Genomic DNA, 16,587 nt, shown 5'->3' on the forward strand with positions numbered 1-16,587 from the left:
CACACACACACACACACACACACACACACACACACACACACACACACACACACACACACACACACTTTATTTATGCACCTGCTCCACACTTTTCACTAAAATTCTCTTTGCAGGGAAAATCAAAAAGACATAGTTTCACTGAACCCCTGCAACACTGGCCGACCTACTGAAGCGCCACAGAGCTCTCCACCCACTGTACTTGCTCACTTCTTCCTACGCACTGAAACTTTGATTTCGTGGTGTTAAATGATTGAAGGAGAAGGGTTGGGAACTAACAGCATGATTAAATGTTGCTATGACCAACAGCAGGCTCCCCTGAAAAGGCTGGAGGACTGTGTGGGGGCACCTGTTTGCTGGTTACAGACTGTCACCATGAGGGAGCACCGCTAAGTGGATGTGACTGCTCTGATTGCACTCCATGGGAAAGCGAGAAGAAATAGCCTACCTCTGATCATCAACGCGTCATATAATGTTTCAGCGGACGCCCCTCCCCCTGTCTCGTTTTTTCCCCTCACTCAACCTCTCCTTTGACTCACAGAGGCGGCTCACCACTGGCGCACGGACCGTGGAGGATACGGGCAGAAGATGGCTGACTTAGCCGGGCACCGCAAGCCCTCGGCGGCATCACCAGCGTCACACGGGCCGCTGAAAAGCTGCAAGACACCCGCCGTCTGGCGACTGTAAACAGCTGCCTCTCTCAACCCCTCCTCTCCCCTCCTCACCGCAAATATTGACAGAAGTATCACAGAGAAAACATGGCAGAGATGGAAAAAGAGGGCAGACCTCCGGAAAATAAAAGAAGCCGAAAACCAGCTCACCCAGTGAAAAGGGAAATAAATGAAGAGATGAAGGTAAAGGGGGATCTGTGCCCAGCTGCATGTGATTACGCGTGGAGTGGCTGTGAGGAGCGTGCATGTGTGTTGAAGCACTAGCCAGGCAGTGAAAGAAAATACGATGCACTGAAGTGCAATTGGCTGCGTGATAGTGAAACTTTAATTTATGATGTTTTGATTTATCCAAGTTCTATTGTCACATCCACGCTGAACGCCAGGCTCTAAGCGCAGCCTGCCAATACCGCCTTGCACAATGGATGCGGCACCCATTCACAGCTACTCCTCTACTATTAAGTTTTGAGTCAGTGGAGGAATACTGTCGCTTCAATTCATGGCATAATCTATCCGTTTGTGTGCCCTGCCTTTCATGGCTCACCCAGAGTTAATGGAAAATCCAGTGCGTCAGTGAAGGCGTCAACAGAGCTTCTACTATTACTATTAATACTGCTACACTACAGCGCAGGGGAGAGCGGCCAATGTGCATAATTAGTGTAAATCAATGGGGGAACACTGGTTTCCCCGCGATGCTTTTGTGGGTTTGTCTCTGACTGGAGATGTTTTTGTATGCCTGCGTTTGTGTGTGTGCTTTTGCTAGTGTGTTGACCAGCTGCCCAGAGGCGTGTGATCCAGATGTGCGTCTGTGAGCTTTACGCACCCGACAAGAGCACATTGTCTCCCGGGATCGACCTGCACGATTCTCCCCCGTCGACATTCAAACACACGTTGTTTCTATTCCTGTGTTTTCTATTTTTTTCTTCGCTCGGTACACATTGTGATATTTGAGCCGCGAGCTCCGTGTGGTTCATTATGGAGCAAAAAAAAGAAAAGAAAAGAAAGTGCTCGTGGCGTCTGTGTGTGTGACAGAGGCAGGCTGCGTGTCCGCTTTGTCTACATCTCCTCATTGTTTGTACACATCTGGCCGGAGACGCAGAAGCACCCGGTGTTTTCACGGTTATGGGATGAATGTGCAGGTGATCACACCGAGAATAACTGCGGCAATTGTAATTTTTTTTTCTTAGGTTGTCAGAGGAGATGCGAGGGTGCTGGCGTTGAGCGAGTCCTGAAACAACCCTGGAATAAAAATAAATAAATAAAAAAGAGCTTTTTTGCATGTAGACCCCTCCAAAATACCCCCGCGTTCACGTGTCACTGCTTCACTTATTTATTTGTTATTATTTTTAACTGTACAAAGAGGGTAATGTGCACTTTACTGATAACAAAGCAGCTGTCAAAGATGCATAAGAATGGAGCAGTAAACTGTAATAATTTTGCACAACTTCAAACCAGTGCAATCTACTGTTATTGCCAGCATTTGCTTGAACAGATGCATGCCTTCACTTTTAATTCTCAGAGTCCTTGTTTGTCAGATAAAATTCATTGTAAGCCTAGAGGAAGGAGAGTCCACGCTGTAACAGAATTTTAATTGAATGCACATTTTTTGTGATGAAATGAGACCCATTTTCTCAGGAAGAATAAAGTTAACCCATCTTTCTCACTCTCTCTTTCTCTCTCTCTCTCTCTCTCTCTTTCTTTCTCTCTGTCTGGTCCTGATGGCAGAAGGGAGGGATGCAGGGTTGTGGTGGTGGGGGCGGGTGGGGTGTGTGTCAGGCAGGGTTTTCTCCATGGAGAAATTTCCCTAGTTCTAGTACTAAAGGTGTTCTCAGAGGAGCTTTTAAAATGTGCCCAATGTTTCCCAGCTGCCTTTTAGGCAGAAGGAGGTGTCTTCCTGTCAAATTCTGTAGCACAAGTCTAGGTTTGATTTTTGTCAGTTCTGTCATTATTTCAGACGTCAGCTATCAGGCTAAAAATCTATTCGCAAAAGACACAAATTAAAAAAAAAAATCACACTGAATGTCTCATCTGATAATTTATCACTTTGACCAAGTAATTATATGATGCCAGTCATCAGTCAGAAATGATGTTTTATTTGCAGGTCTGTGTTTTGCTGTTAGATGACAGATTTTGTGACACGGGTCATCATTCAGGATTCAGCAGAATTGACATCTCTTGTATGTTTTGGAGAGGTGTCATGCCCGTTAAACATCTCATTTGAATGGCAGCAGCTTAATTTGTCATCACTTTTATTTTTTAAATTTTGAATATGTGAGCAAATAAAGCTGTCAGCAGCTTGTGGATTTTAAGATATGACAATAAATGCGTACGGCAGTGCAGTGGATACACTGTAGAGCTGTGCCGATGGTGTGGAGGGAAAAGTGATGCCGCCTCGTGACAACTCCAATATCTCCATCAATACCAGGGGAAGCTACTAAAGGGAGTAGCAGATGTGGTTAAGGTGTCAAAACACCTTTAAAAGGCTAAACAAGTTCGATTGCAGCTCCTTACACAACCTTGGATTTCAACTCTCATTACATCACACAAGCTGTTGTCTATACACAATTAATTTAAGACACTGATCCAGTGGTAGAAAGTTCCACCTGCGTGCAGCCTTCACTTTAAATACCATGATTAATAAGTGTAATTTGGCATATGCAAAACCTGGATTCAGCTTTCTGATGCTCCCTGCAGAGCTGCAGTTAATTAATATTATGCTGCAGAGTTGCATGATGGTTGCCTCCTTCAGAACACCAAGTCCCGAGTTTAAAAGTATTGATTTTCTGCAGAAAACTTTTAGGTTCTTCTGTTCAGAACAAAAACAGACCTGATTTGTTCCCGTCTCCTCTTAAGATTCCCTCATCTTCAATAATACAAACCAAAGCTGGAGGAAAACACAGAAGGAGAGAGTGAGGCACACAATGTGCCCTTTTGAGGGATCATACTCCTCTGAAAAACTAAACAGTCTGACAGTGTTTCCTTCATCTGGCTGCTTAATGTGCGCCATGGTAAAATAAGCCTCGGTGAGTAATCTAGGAGAAGGAGGAGTGGGCTTGGAGGGGATATGAAACGCTGGAGAGTGGGGTAAGAAACAGGGGAGAAAGGAATGTATACAGCACTGGGCTGGCTGAGCTGTAAAAACTGTAACCCGAGCGTCTCCGCTGTATCACATATCAAGGAAAGTAAAGGGAAATGAAAGCAGAGGAGAGGGAGAGGCAGAGGAGGAGAGAGGGAGCATGGGAGTGGAAAAGTGGAGAGAAAGGAGGAGGCAAAGAGGAAACTTGGCGCGTGGATTCAGGAATTTTATCATGGTGTATTGTGTCCTGCTCTGGTTTCCACCCGCAAGGTATCCAGTTTCCACCATCATCATTACCACAAGCCCTACTGGCCATGTTTGGGTCTTACTGGAGGGGAAACAAGGGGGAAGACAGGCAGAAGCAGGGTCAGCTGCTGAAGTTGTGACAGAGAAGTGTCAGCTTGTGAGGCGAAAGTATCAGGAGTAGGTCATCAATAAGCTGCTAATTATCCTGCAGATTTAAGTGAAAGCTTGTAAGAGTCCCTGTGAAAAGGTATTTTAGTGCAGATGGTTTCCAATTATTGACTGTATCGATCTGGGGTAGGCAATTAATTTTCCCAAGGGGCCACATGAGAAACAATAGGCCACACCAGTAGGCTTCTAGAGAACTAAAATTAATATTGAGCAGAACTAAGTTCAGCTTATTGGTGGCCTTTGGAAAATGAATTGCCCACCTCTGGTATAGATAAATACACTTAAACATCATAAACATACTGTGTGACCCATAACCTGTAGTGCACAAAGAGGACATCAGAAATGCAACGATTTACAAAAACATTTGGAACTGCAACTCAGACAGTGAAGCCATAAAAATCCATGACTATAGACTGTATATAAAAGATAGAAATAGCCGCCGTGTCACCAGTTTGTCACCATGTTATTCTTTAGTAACTATATTTGAACGAGAGGGTCAACTATTTGCTAATGCTGGCAAGCTTGGCGAGCAAGGTACCACCCGTATGCAATGCACACTTGCTAATAAGCACTACAATTTAACTTACTAAAAGCAGTTGCACTGTCTCATTAGAGTGCCCATTGATACGTTTAATTGCACCTCTCTCAAATTAGCCTAGCATTTACCTGTTGGTCTTATCATCTGCATCAATTACATTTTTAAACTGGGATTAAATGTTTGCTGTCCGTGAGTCCTCTTGGGTCTAAGTCAGCGGTTCCCAGCCTTTTTTGTACCACGGACCATTTTATGTCCAACAATATTTTCACGGACCGGCCTTTAGGGTGTCGCGGATAAATAAAACCAGAGGAAGATTTATTCATAACACATGGGAAAAGACCCAAGGAAACCGAGTTAACGATAAAAACAATGAAAAATAACAATATAAACTGAGAAAAACCCTGAAAACCATAAATTTCGCACCCAAGCCTCAACTCTCACGGCCCGGTACCAAACGACTCACGGACCAGAACTGGTCTATGGCCCGGGGGTTAGGGACCGCTGGTCTAAGTGACATAAAAGAGTAAGCATGAGGGTTGGTGCACATGTCTGCATGACTTCTCAGACTCATCCGTGGAGAATTTACATTACAATGCACCAGCTAAGCATGAGCCCTAGGCAGTCCAGCGGTCCGTGTCTTGTCAGGAATTGAGTATAATCTAAGCCTCAATAAAATAAAATATTCAAGTCTAAGGGTGAGTCAACCTCAAGTGGGCATTTGAGGAACTTGAATTTTTCACACGTTTATTTTGGCTTCATTTTTTTAAGCCCTCTATGTTGCAACTTGACGGGCATATAAGAAGTAACCTTTAAAAACGCTCAAATCCACATCTACAGGGTCACAGTGACCCTGTAGCTGCTTCAACACGTCTTTGAGGGATTGTCAACTGCATATGATAAGCTTCATAAATACAGTCCTGAAGTATTAGATTGCACTGGATGAAGGTGTCTGCAGTAAAGTAGTGGCCTCTCAGTGTTAGAGATGGCAAACAGTAGCGTCTGCTCTGACAGCTCAGTAGAGGTGCTGTCGCTGTAAGTCACTGCGTTTACAAACAGTCTATGTTTATGTACTATTGTGCCTATTTGTGAGTTTTCACAATTTATCTTTAATGTTTCCTTAATACACTATATGGCTTTGTCTTTGTTTTATCACTCTCATGCTTCCTGCTCTCATCTGTGCTCAGAGGGTTTTGCATCTTCAGTTTTCTTTAATTGTCTATAAATGCCATCTACCTGCCTGTGACTGTAGGTGAAAATTGTCCTATATTTGCATAACCCGACTTCGCTGCTCACATTAATTAACACGCACAGTACCTTTGAAATAAAATAAATGTAGACCATAAATAAACCATTTTAGGAGAAAAGTAAAGGCGAAGAGCATGAATTAGAGAGGCAGTCAGCAAACACAAGCAATACTTACTTCTTAGAGTACTTAGTACTTGGAGTACTTAGTTCTCCACCTATCACATGTTAGCAGAGAAGGATAAAAAAAGCAAGCGTGCTTCATAGGTGTTGTATTTATACTGTATATACAAAGATATTTAGTGTTATAATCCCCCCCAATGAATCATGGAAGGCTGGCTGTATCCGTTTAAATCTATGTTTTTGTTACATTTCTCATTTCTTTGTTTACTTGAAAGCGACAGAGCTCATAGATTAAGAGAAAAATACCGGTAAATGAGCCAGCTTTAGACTTATGGGGTAATTTTCATTTACTGCCCTTGGTCTGTTCCTACAATAGCAACAAGAATATCAGTGATCATTCCAAACTGGATCTATCAGGTTTTCCAGTGACTTAGCTTCTAGAGGTTGCAAGTAGCCTAGAATGGCTGATTATAAGGAGATAAAGTCCATAATAGTGGAGATACATTTTACATACATACATCATTTTTTCCGCAGCATTGCAGGCATTTTAAATCAGGATAATGATAAATGCTTAAATCTGAAAGCCTGCAAGTCAACAAACCGATTCAGTAAGTCAGCTTTAGCGTCTGTTCCTGTCCACAGTGGGCTGACATTAGCCACTCGTGTACTGGTCGTAGCAGACCAACTCAACTTTTTTTGGTATGAATTCAAGCCTCACTGTAAAAGAAGGGTTATTCTATTTCTTCTTTTGTTTTTAAATACAGCGTATAATTATCTTTGGTCATTTCATGGCTTTTTGAAACCGCAGTTCTAGAGCCAGCAGTCAGTCCCTGCTGTCGTTCTTTGTCTTTACTGCTTCACTGACAAAAGAGCACAGCAAGTAAAGTTGTAGCTTTCACTTCACCTCTTCACCATTGCATGGAGAAACCAACACAGTGATGAATGTTCTGTCTTACCATCAGTCAGCATGAAAAAAAAACATATTTCAAGGTCGATGTCGTGTGAAGGTCCCGAGACTCTGAGACATCCACAGGGCTTGTTAAGTCGGGCTGAAAGGGTGTGCTGAGGAAATTTAAAGGTACTTTTTGTTATTTCAATCACCAAATTTTGAGGAAAACTTTAACTACCAGAAGGTTAAAGGGAATAGATAATGCTACTTTCAGCTGCTCCATCATTCACGGAGGGTCGCCACAGTGGGTCACTCCACATCTTTGATTCGGCATAGTTGTTTTAATGCCACACGCCCTTAGTGAAGGCAAGACCAAACAGGGTTTGTGTCTCCTCCCGGGATCAAACCAGATGTGTTTTTCTTATTATGTGAATTTTCTCACTGCATCTTCTGCTTGTACAAATCGATATTACTTGAAAGTACCTGCTGGTCCTTGTTCAGCTTCAATTGATAGGTCTTCCGCACAATGTAAAAATAAAGTAATAGTGGTTGTTTTAGTATTGCTATAGTTTATTTAAACATTGGAATTTTAACAATAAGTTCCTTTAAACAGATAATCCACCTTATTCTTTTGCGTTTTCCCACGCAGTCAGAGGTAGTCTTCTAACTGGCTTTTACCTTCAGTTCTGCATTCATCATGTCAGGTTGCTGTGTTTGCTCTGTGGAGCTAGCCCAGTTTCACAGCACTGTTGCAGAACCTCCTGCTGCTTTGGTGATCCCATTGGAAAGATGCACAAAGTCCAGAAAACTTGTTCTTGACCAGGCTTTCCAGGGAGGCACCGTCCCCTCTGAATAACTCAAAACATGAGGCAAAACACATGCAGTTAGTCATTTTTTCCAGTGAAGAGCTTCTTTAAAATGAATCCATTGTTTTACTTCACCAGTGAGTAGTCTATAGTAATATCCCTCAGCAGGTTGTCTGCAAGGCATTATAAGTTATACGTTTTTTTTAAAGGCTGTAAAAGAGAATCCACCTTAGAGAAACACCAATTTCCTCTGATTATGAGCAAAGACTTCAGCAATTGGTAACATCACAGGCATTCACAAAAGCTTTGGGAAAAAGATTTTGCAGGGACTTTAGGCTGAAGGTAGAATCGCCTTTATTTCTCTGTCTGCACTGCAAAAACTGGAGACCATCATGGTTCTTAGAGCCTCCTTTAAAAGTTCATTTTTTTTACCTTTATCGTTTTACAGCATTGGCAACCACCATCAAAACCAAGTCCAAATGCTGGGTAAAGATAAGCCGTGTAAACAACATCTGTTGATGCAAAACTAGAGAAAATGAACTGACAGGGAAGTCCAAGATTTATGCAAGGGAGGGAGTAATGTGCAAGTTTGACTCCTCAGAATGAGATATGAACTTTCTTGAGATCAGCCAAAATCAGGAAATCAGCAGGAAACACACTTTGACCTCAGTTTTGTCCAAGGCTCTCGGAAGCCTTTGTGCTTATTACAGCAGATAAACAGAGATTTTGTCCATTATAGATAAAAAGGCTATACATCCAGTGTAACATACAGATACCTGCAGCTGCCCTTCTGCCTCTTGCTCTCCGGCACATGCGGAGCCAAAGTTGGTGCCGCTGCTTTGATGAGCCGCCAACAGGGATTAGGTTCCCCTCTTAATAACGCTCCCCCTTTCTCGAAGTAGTAGGGTGACTTAGAGGACAGGATGGTAGGAAGGAAAGGGAGACACAGAGAGATGCTGTGTTTTTGTCTTGGTGATGTGGTTATTTTACAGCTACATCCGTTTACTCAGGAGTACATTCAGCTTGGGTTATGCTCCATCTCGTTTGTTCAAAAGGAGGATTTTCTCCTGGGTGATTTTGTTCCTCCCGAGGTTTCATCCTTGCAGTTGGGCTAATTGCTGCACTTGTGCCTGCCAATTTGTGCGCTTCGAGTCTGTCAGCACTCTTCCTCTTTTCAGGTTATTGTTATGTAAGTTGCCCATAAATCTTCCTCTCCATTAAGGTTTTATTAATTATTCCCATAATTTTAAAGAGGCCATAGTGGGCTGGTTTACAGCTTTTAAATTTTATTTTTAGAATTTTACTGGAATATTATAGACTTCTTAATGTTCAAAAAAACAGACATTATTTAAAAAATAATACTTTGTCGTAGGCATGTTGTAGCACAGCTTTGAGTTTGTGTAGCTAATTTTTAAAAATTGTAATATTTAAAAAAAAATCACCCTTTTAAATTCTGTAAAGGTTTATTAAGACTTCACACTAGTAGGAGAATAGCTACTTTGACAGGTGGTTTATATTTTATTTGTATTTTCTGTGTCTTAAAATTAACATTAGATTATTTTTATACGTATCTGAGGCATGCATCCATACATAGAATAGGTACATCTTGCTAGCCATGGTTGCTAGTGTTTGTCCCAAGTCACTCAGGACTGCTCAGCAACCCCCTGACAAACACCAGTTGCTTTAGAGAAATGTGTATTCCCCTATTAGTATGCAAGTGGTTGCTGGGAGTCACTAGGTGAAACTGGTCACTAAGAAGTATACGTTGGTATATGGTGTATATGTGTGTATAGGTGTATGGTCCTAAACTGAAACTGAAATCCTTGCGATTGCTTTGGTTGCTAGCAGATTACATGGAAGACAGATTTTTCTGCAAATATCTTCCAACTACTCACTAAGTGATAGTGAAACCGAAACGTATCACATGAAAATGCTCGCCTAAAGGAGCTGCTCCTTTTAAAATGTCTGTTGCAGCAGTAAGGTGAATATTCTGTGTTTCAGGATTGCGCCATACTCTTTCAGATTTCTTTCATCCAAACATGTGACCAATTTCACCTAGCTACAGCCAGCAACTTCTCACCAGCTGGTTGGGGAATACAAATTAAGAAATTAACAAAACATGTTTAGTTAAAACTTCAGGAGGCGAAATTGTGACTATTTAACGGATGTGGAATGTGTTCACAGCGTGTCTTAGTGGGTGACAACAAGGTTATGTATTTAGCTGTCAGCACCTAACTTTAGCTCTGCTCAGGACGCAGTACTAAATCTGACTCCCAGGAACCTTCAGGCAGAAAAAGCACTGCTGTCACTCATCATTGTTCAAGCATTAGCGTCGTTACATCTGCACACATGAGCTGTCCTCATTAACAGCCTTCACTGCTTTAACCACCATTTTTAAAAAGCTCTGTGGCAAAAAAAAAAGAAAAAATAAATGCAGGCTGCGATTATGAATGTTTGGATTAGACTTTAATTACTGTAAATAATTACTGCAAATCCTTTCATTGTTGATGGTGATGCTGTCTAACCTTGACGCACACAGAGCTCCAGATGTGCGCTCACATGTGCTTGCATGCTAGGCCTGCAGGTATGGCATGCACATGGATGTTGTGCTTTGACTTCACCTGTTATTGATTTAAACTGTGCCCTGCACCTTTGTGCCACGCACTACCCACTGACCACCCCACCACAGCGGTATTTAATAACAGACAGATCGATAAATACTGTCATTCTTCATTAATAAAGCCATCCCTACATTTTGGCTTCTTTTAACTGCCACACAGGTCTTCTTGCACAGCACTGCAGAAAAACTATAGGCTCTGTGTGAACACAGCCAAACTGAGGTAAAACTGAGCCAAGAGTGGTGCTACTACTCTGTGGTACAAATACAACACATTATGAATTTCTCCATAAAATGCTTAGAAATGGCCCAAATGTGCTGATGAAGCAGGAGAAAATCTGCCTCTGTCACTCCTGTGTGTGCCACAGTGTCTCAAATATGCAAACAGTGCATGCTACAGTGAATGTTGTGTGTGTGAGAGCTCATTCCCACTTGTTTTTTCCCATGATATAATACATATAACACCACTGTAAGCAGTATTCAAACTGCAGTTATCACTGGTGATTGAGTTTGTATTAAGTAATTAAGCCGATGCATCTACCTGTTTTCTGCAGCTCCATGCACACCAGGCCACACTGTGTCAGAAACCATCAAAGCAGACTCTTTCTTTTCTTTTCAAGACCTGTACAGGGTATTTTATTGTGAAAGTACACCACCCTGCCTCCACCGAGATCCTCCAGATTCATTTTCTTTCCCAAATTAAATTCTACCCTCGGATACGGTCACTTTATCACCCACAAAAAAACACAAATTGATGCTGCAGAGCTGCCTCCATGCTACTCTCTCCTGAGAAATCTGGACTTGCCTAACTTTCTCTGTCTGATTACTTTGGTGTGAAACAACACAGGTCAGCATAGGCTGGTCAACACGAACCAATGAGCTGCAATGAGCTGATACCTCATCTTTCTACACCACCACAGGCTGTTGGAAGTCAGATGTTATTCAAGTGCATTTTTATTCCACGTGAGCCTTTTCACGTACAGCTTTGTATCGAGTCTGAATGTGTTTTCCAGATCTGTGTGCGCCAAATCTTCCATATCAAAGCATTTCTTTTCTTGGTTTTGCACAGGTGGTTTAAAAAGCAACATAGTGACCTTAAAAAGGTCATTAAAATGAACTCAAGACAGACAAGTTTTATTACAAGTCACATGAACTTCAATAGTAGATGCCAACACTGCAGTATTGTTTGGCCTGTTGATATGATGCTTTTAAACTACAGCTGCATAAATGCAAAAGATTCAAGGCAGCACGATGATGCTAATTGGTAGCTGAGCTCCTGATCATGGAGGAGGACAAATAAACAAACTCACAAGACATTTCATGCATTATACTAAGATATATAATGTAGAAAAGACAGTTATTCATTTTAATATGAATGTATACGTGGACAAAAACAGAGCTCAGGCTTTGTCCTGTGACCCATACACCGCACAGTTAGTAGCCTAATTTTCCCATAAACTACATCCCCATCCAACAAACATCTAAACAAATGAACTAAAATAATAATTGCAACACTCCTTAGTTTAGACTTAAACTTTATCATTAATATTCTCATTACTCGAGAAGAAAACAAAGTACTGATTATTAAATCCTTAGCAGTGACCCTTATGACCTTTCCAAATCTAAAGGTGACCTTTCGCCATCACGCCCCTCAGCTTTTTGAACCACCTGCCTGAGGAGATAAAGCTCCATGACTTCCTTTAAATCACTTATCAAATTTTTTTCAAAGCTTTGTTTGACTTGTCTTTTATCAGCTCTTATTTTTAAATTATTTGAGCATTTTTCTGCTATAATTACTGTATTGCTTTTATTCTTTTAATGGTATTTATTAATTATTCTGGCATTATTCCACTTTTGCTTATCTGTCAGCCTCCCTATTTACACGTGCTTCTTAAATAATATTGTTATTAATAAAAGTAGAGTTACCTCATAAGAAAGTAATGTTAAGTTAAATGCACTAATCGCACTAGCTGCTGCATTTTTTTTCATCCATGTTGGTAACAATTGTGCATAATGTGAATTAAGGCTGGCTGTGAATGTCAGATGTGCTGGGTGGCACTGATTCACCCTGACATGATCGCCCTTGCTGTGTCGTATCGATAGGAGCTGTTTGTAATTGACATTTAACTGCTTGTTGTAGTGATTAATGAGTGACGCCTGCTGCCATGATGAAATCATATACAGAAAAATTGCAACTGACCATTAAATAATGAACCAGCACCTCTGATTGAGCATGTGGCAGTGCACCTCACAGTACTTTAAACTTTGAACTTAAAGTTTTGATTGTTATGAGAACATATGAATGCATTACCCTTACTATTTGGAAATAATCCCTTCAAAGTGCCAGCGTTCCCTCTATGCTGATAGTTTAGTGACCTGTGACTAATATCTAATCGCCAAGTCCAAAAAATTATGGCGGCTTTATTCTCGGTCACTGCTGAAGTCTGTTTCTAAAGGAAGAACATTTTCATCCATGTTTAGAGTCAATTGAAAGCTGAACCATTTACAATAGTTTACGGTTCAGTGATCAGACGCTTCTGGGACCGTTCCAGCTGAGAGGTGCATGGTGATAATGGGCTGTATGCATTAGCGGGGTTATGATTTTGTTTTGAGTATAGTGCTTATTGACTGTGTTGTGAGAGGATGTTATGGAGGAAATACTTTTTAATGTTTCACCTGCATTGAGTTCTATATATTCATATTCACACTCTCCCTGAATTACATCACAATTTGCTATGTCTGCGGTGACTGTTAGAACTTTATTGCTATGCTCAAATCAAGTTGGGTGACACTATGTCACAAGATGCAACTTATATCATTTACTGGACTGGACATTAACTGTGAAGTGTTATTTTCTGCTGTATTAATTGACTTAGTTTGTGTTTGTCCAGCACTTGGGAATGCACAGAGAATCTCCTTTGTCTATGTTGTTTGTTGTTGTTCTTTGTCTATTGTTTCAGTCTTGGATTAGCCAAAGTTTCGAATACTGAAGCCAGTGTATTTTAAAGGAATCCATTTGCTCCAGTCTGCTTTATGTACCTGATTCGTCCTTTTCTCTGATATTGGTTTAAAATTAACTCCTTGCTATGGTCATGAGGGCTTATAAACACTAGGTTCTTTCTAGGGAAAGTGACCTTTCAGCAGCTGGAGTTAAAATGGCTTGTTTCAGATAAAGCATTTACTAACTGGATGCCTAAAAGGTCAGCATAAGACAAGTAGAGTCCATAATTAAACACATAAGAGGTGGAAATGAACATAATGGTTCTCCTTTAGCATGTAAAACAGGACTTAAAAGCTAGCCTGAAATGACAAACTCTAGCCTTTGGATTTGTAGGAAGCCCCCTGGCACTGCAACCAGCAACATTTTTATGTATAATGTTAATAAAAACAAACCTTGTGATTTTCTGTTTTTATTGTGGAGGGGATTACTCAGAATAAATATACTGCAGGCATATATTAAGTTAGGCAAATGAACAGAATTTTTCCTAATATGTTCCTAATAGGAATTGAAAGCTGGATCACTCCTACTAGTTGCATTTCCAGATTGGGAGGTCAGAATACCTCCATCAAGCTTGACTTTAAAAAAATCCAAAGTGGGTGCTTTGAGCACCAACTGTTTGAAAGATGAGTGATTTTTTTGTTTTTGTTTTAGACCTTCTTGTTCATTGAAGACTCTCTGTGAAAATGTTACTACAGCACATCAGTACTCTGTAATGTGTTGTTATCAGCTGGTATTTCTAACAATGATAACCTGGCAGCTTGGATATAACGTCATTGCCACCTCTGTTTTCAAAGTAAATGGATCACAGATCTATATTAAAATAAGCCAGTACTGATCTTCTCATCTATCTCTTGACAGGAAACAGGATGTTAAATGTGTCCTTTATCAGTCTTTATACTCTCATGCTAAGGACCAAAACAGTGTTCAAGGGCTATAAACTATCCATCCAGTCAATTTTGAGATATGGAGCCAGCTGTCATGGGTGAGGCAGGATACACTGTGGACAGGTCGTTAGCTTGTCACAGGGCTAATACACAGAAACTGACCGTTCAGTCTCACATTCACACATCCAGTCAGTTTAGAACAACCAATTAATAATCCAATGCATGTCTTTGGACCGTGGGAGGAAGCCAGATTACCCAGAGAGAGCCCACACAAGCTTTGGGAGAACATGCAACATGCACAAAAAAAAGGCCTAAGCCTGGATTTGGACCAGGGACCTTCTTTTTACAATAAGAAGATCCACTCGGCCACTGGCTGCCAATTCTAAAAGGCGGCCTTTTCCCTAAACCAATCAAAGAGCAAGTAAAACTGTGTCTGATAACAAAAACAAGGTGAAAAATTTTAATGAAAAGGGTACTACAGAGGGCACAAACCCCAGCTTCCTGGGTTAAAGTGTTGTGACTTTAACATTCATGCCATGGATGAATGCACAGAGGTAGGCCTCTGCTGCCTCAGTCTGGGTGATAGGTTAAAACTTTCCATCTGGCTACTGTCACTCCAAAAACCAATGAGTAAGAGTGCATTTGCATTCATATGTTTCTGCAGAGCCAAAAAGAAGGAGACACAATGTTTTGGTACTTTTTGATTTGCAAATTAATTTACCGGGTTGAAAAGGATCGACTAAATCACCACTGCAGAAATGTTTGTTGAACCCAATCAGCCTCGTAGTGCAGCACCAACAGTGATCCAGGTAAATAGGTTAAAATAAGAGACCAAGAAAGAGCAAGGGAGGTTAACATTTTGATGTGAGACTGGGTTGTTTGAGTGTAAGTGAGGTTCCTATCTCCAAGGAAGACTTATTTTTGGGTTTCTTAGCATTGAATGACTTAACTGAGGGAATCAAGAGCCATTTAAGTGATGCGGGGAAGCTGTTTTAGCTGATCAGAAAATCTCAAAGACCAGTAACAGCATAAAAAAACATTAGTCTGTCCCTTATCTGCACTGTTACTGTGTCTTTACTGCACTGTACTGTTCCAGTTACTGTAAATTGATACATTTTCTATGCTGGTTACCATTCTGTGATAGGGTTCCCATTCTCTTTATTACACTCTGATAAGATCCTCCTCTTTTATTGTGCAGTGATAGGGGCTATTAGTTCAGCTGGCTGCACACTGCAGCGTTTGGACAGGAGTTTGCCCCAATTAGGTTGACCTGTACTTATGAAGAGGACATGCAGCGAAAACTCCACATTGCGGTTTTCTCTTGACACAGAGTTAAAATTTTGAGTGGGATCACAATGTCTCTCCTTAATTAGCTGAAGAAATGTGGACAAATCTAAAGAGCGAGTCAAGGTCTCAAGAGAGGCGCAAAAAAATGCAACAAAATACCAGATTGCTGCATTAGCATTTGTAACAAATGACCTCAAACCTCATTTATCTTCTTCTTGTTCCAGCTTGGGTAACATTAATATTTCATGTGAAAATTTACTTTTTTTAAAAAAAGAAAAAAAAGAAGAAGTTTCTGACCTTTAACTTGCTATTATTTGACTTTTACTATATCGCTGCTCATTAGTATTGTATCACTGTGTATAATTAAAGCGGGCTGACAATTATTTTTTAAGCCCGACTGGTTCCTATATAAAGAGCTTTGTTCCTTCTCTTTGTGTTGCAGAGTTTTGCAGAGAACACCATGAATGAGCTGCTGGGCTGGTACGGTTATGACAAGGTGGAGCTGAGAGACTCTGACAGCCTGGAAATAGGGGAGACACCACAGCACATCTCTGTCCTCAAAGGTATACAGCTTTAGTGGAAAATATGATCAGATCATGTTTCATGATCTGATCATATCCTGTGTTAACAGGCAAGCCTTATTATGGAGCCATCAGCAGATTTCTGTACTTACTTTTGTCCTTACTGGATTTTGGTGCCATATAAATAAAACTGAATTGAATTCAACTGAAATCTAGTCAATATAACCAATATAGCCTGAATATAAATGATGGGTGTAATCTCTGGTTTCTGTGGTCCCTTTCTAAATACCTAACTTTACTTTATTTCCTGATTTTCTGGAGAGGTCCAGTTCAGTGAGCAAACAGCTGGTGAGCAAATCACCTTACACTCAAAGTGTCTTTGCCCCTAATTCAATTCAATTCAATTCAATTCAATTCAATTCAATTCAATTCAATTCAATTCAATTCAATTCAATTCAGTGCCAAATTACAACAACAGTCACCTCAAGGTGTTTTATATTTTAAGGTAGAGACTCTACAGTAAT

The 16,587-nt window shown here is 40.8% G+C and overlaps 1 protein-coding gene across 5 annotated transcripts in view; it reads left to right on the forward strand.

The window, feature by feature from the left end:
* The window catches only part of sobpa (sine oculis binding protein homolog (Drosophila) a), a 61,345-nt gene that overhangs the window by 5,087 nt on the left and 39,671 nt on the right, over nt 1-16,587 (forward strand). For all 5 annotated transcript variants that reach the window (XR_001290445.1, XR_001290444.1, XM_013912309.1 and 2 more), the window contains exons 2-3: nt 539-851; nt 15,985-16,105. Coding sequence is in view for 3 of the 5 variants with exons in the window: in XM_013912309.1 (XP_013767763.1) it covers nt 756-851; nt 15,985-16,105 (217 nt within the window). In the remaining 2 variants the exon portion in view is untranslated. The remainder of the gene's footprint in view (nt 1-538; nt 852-15,984; nt 16,106-16,587) is intronic.

This window comes from Pundamilia nyererei, unplaced genomic scaffold (genome assembly GCF_000239375.1).
Source record: "Pundamilia nyererei isolate P.nyererei 1_Seehausen unplaced genomic scaffold, PunNye1.0 scaffold00086, whole genome shotgun sequence".
NCBI lineage: Eukaryota > Metazoa > Chordata > Actinopteri > Cichliformes > Cichlidae > Pundamilia > Pundamilia nyererei.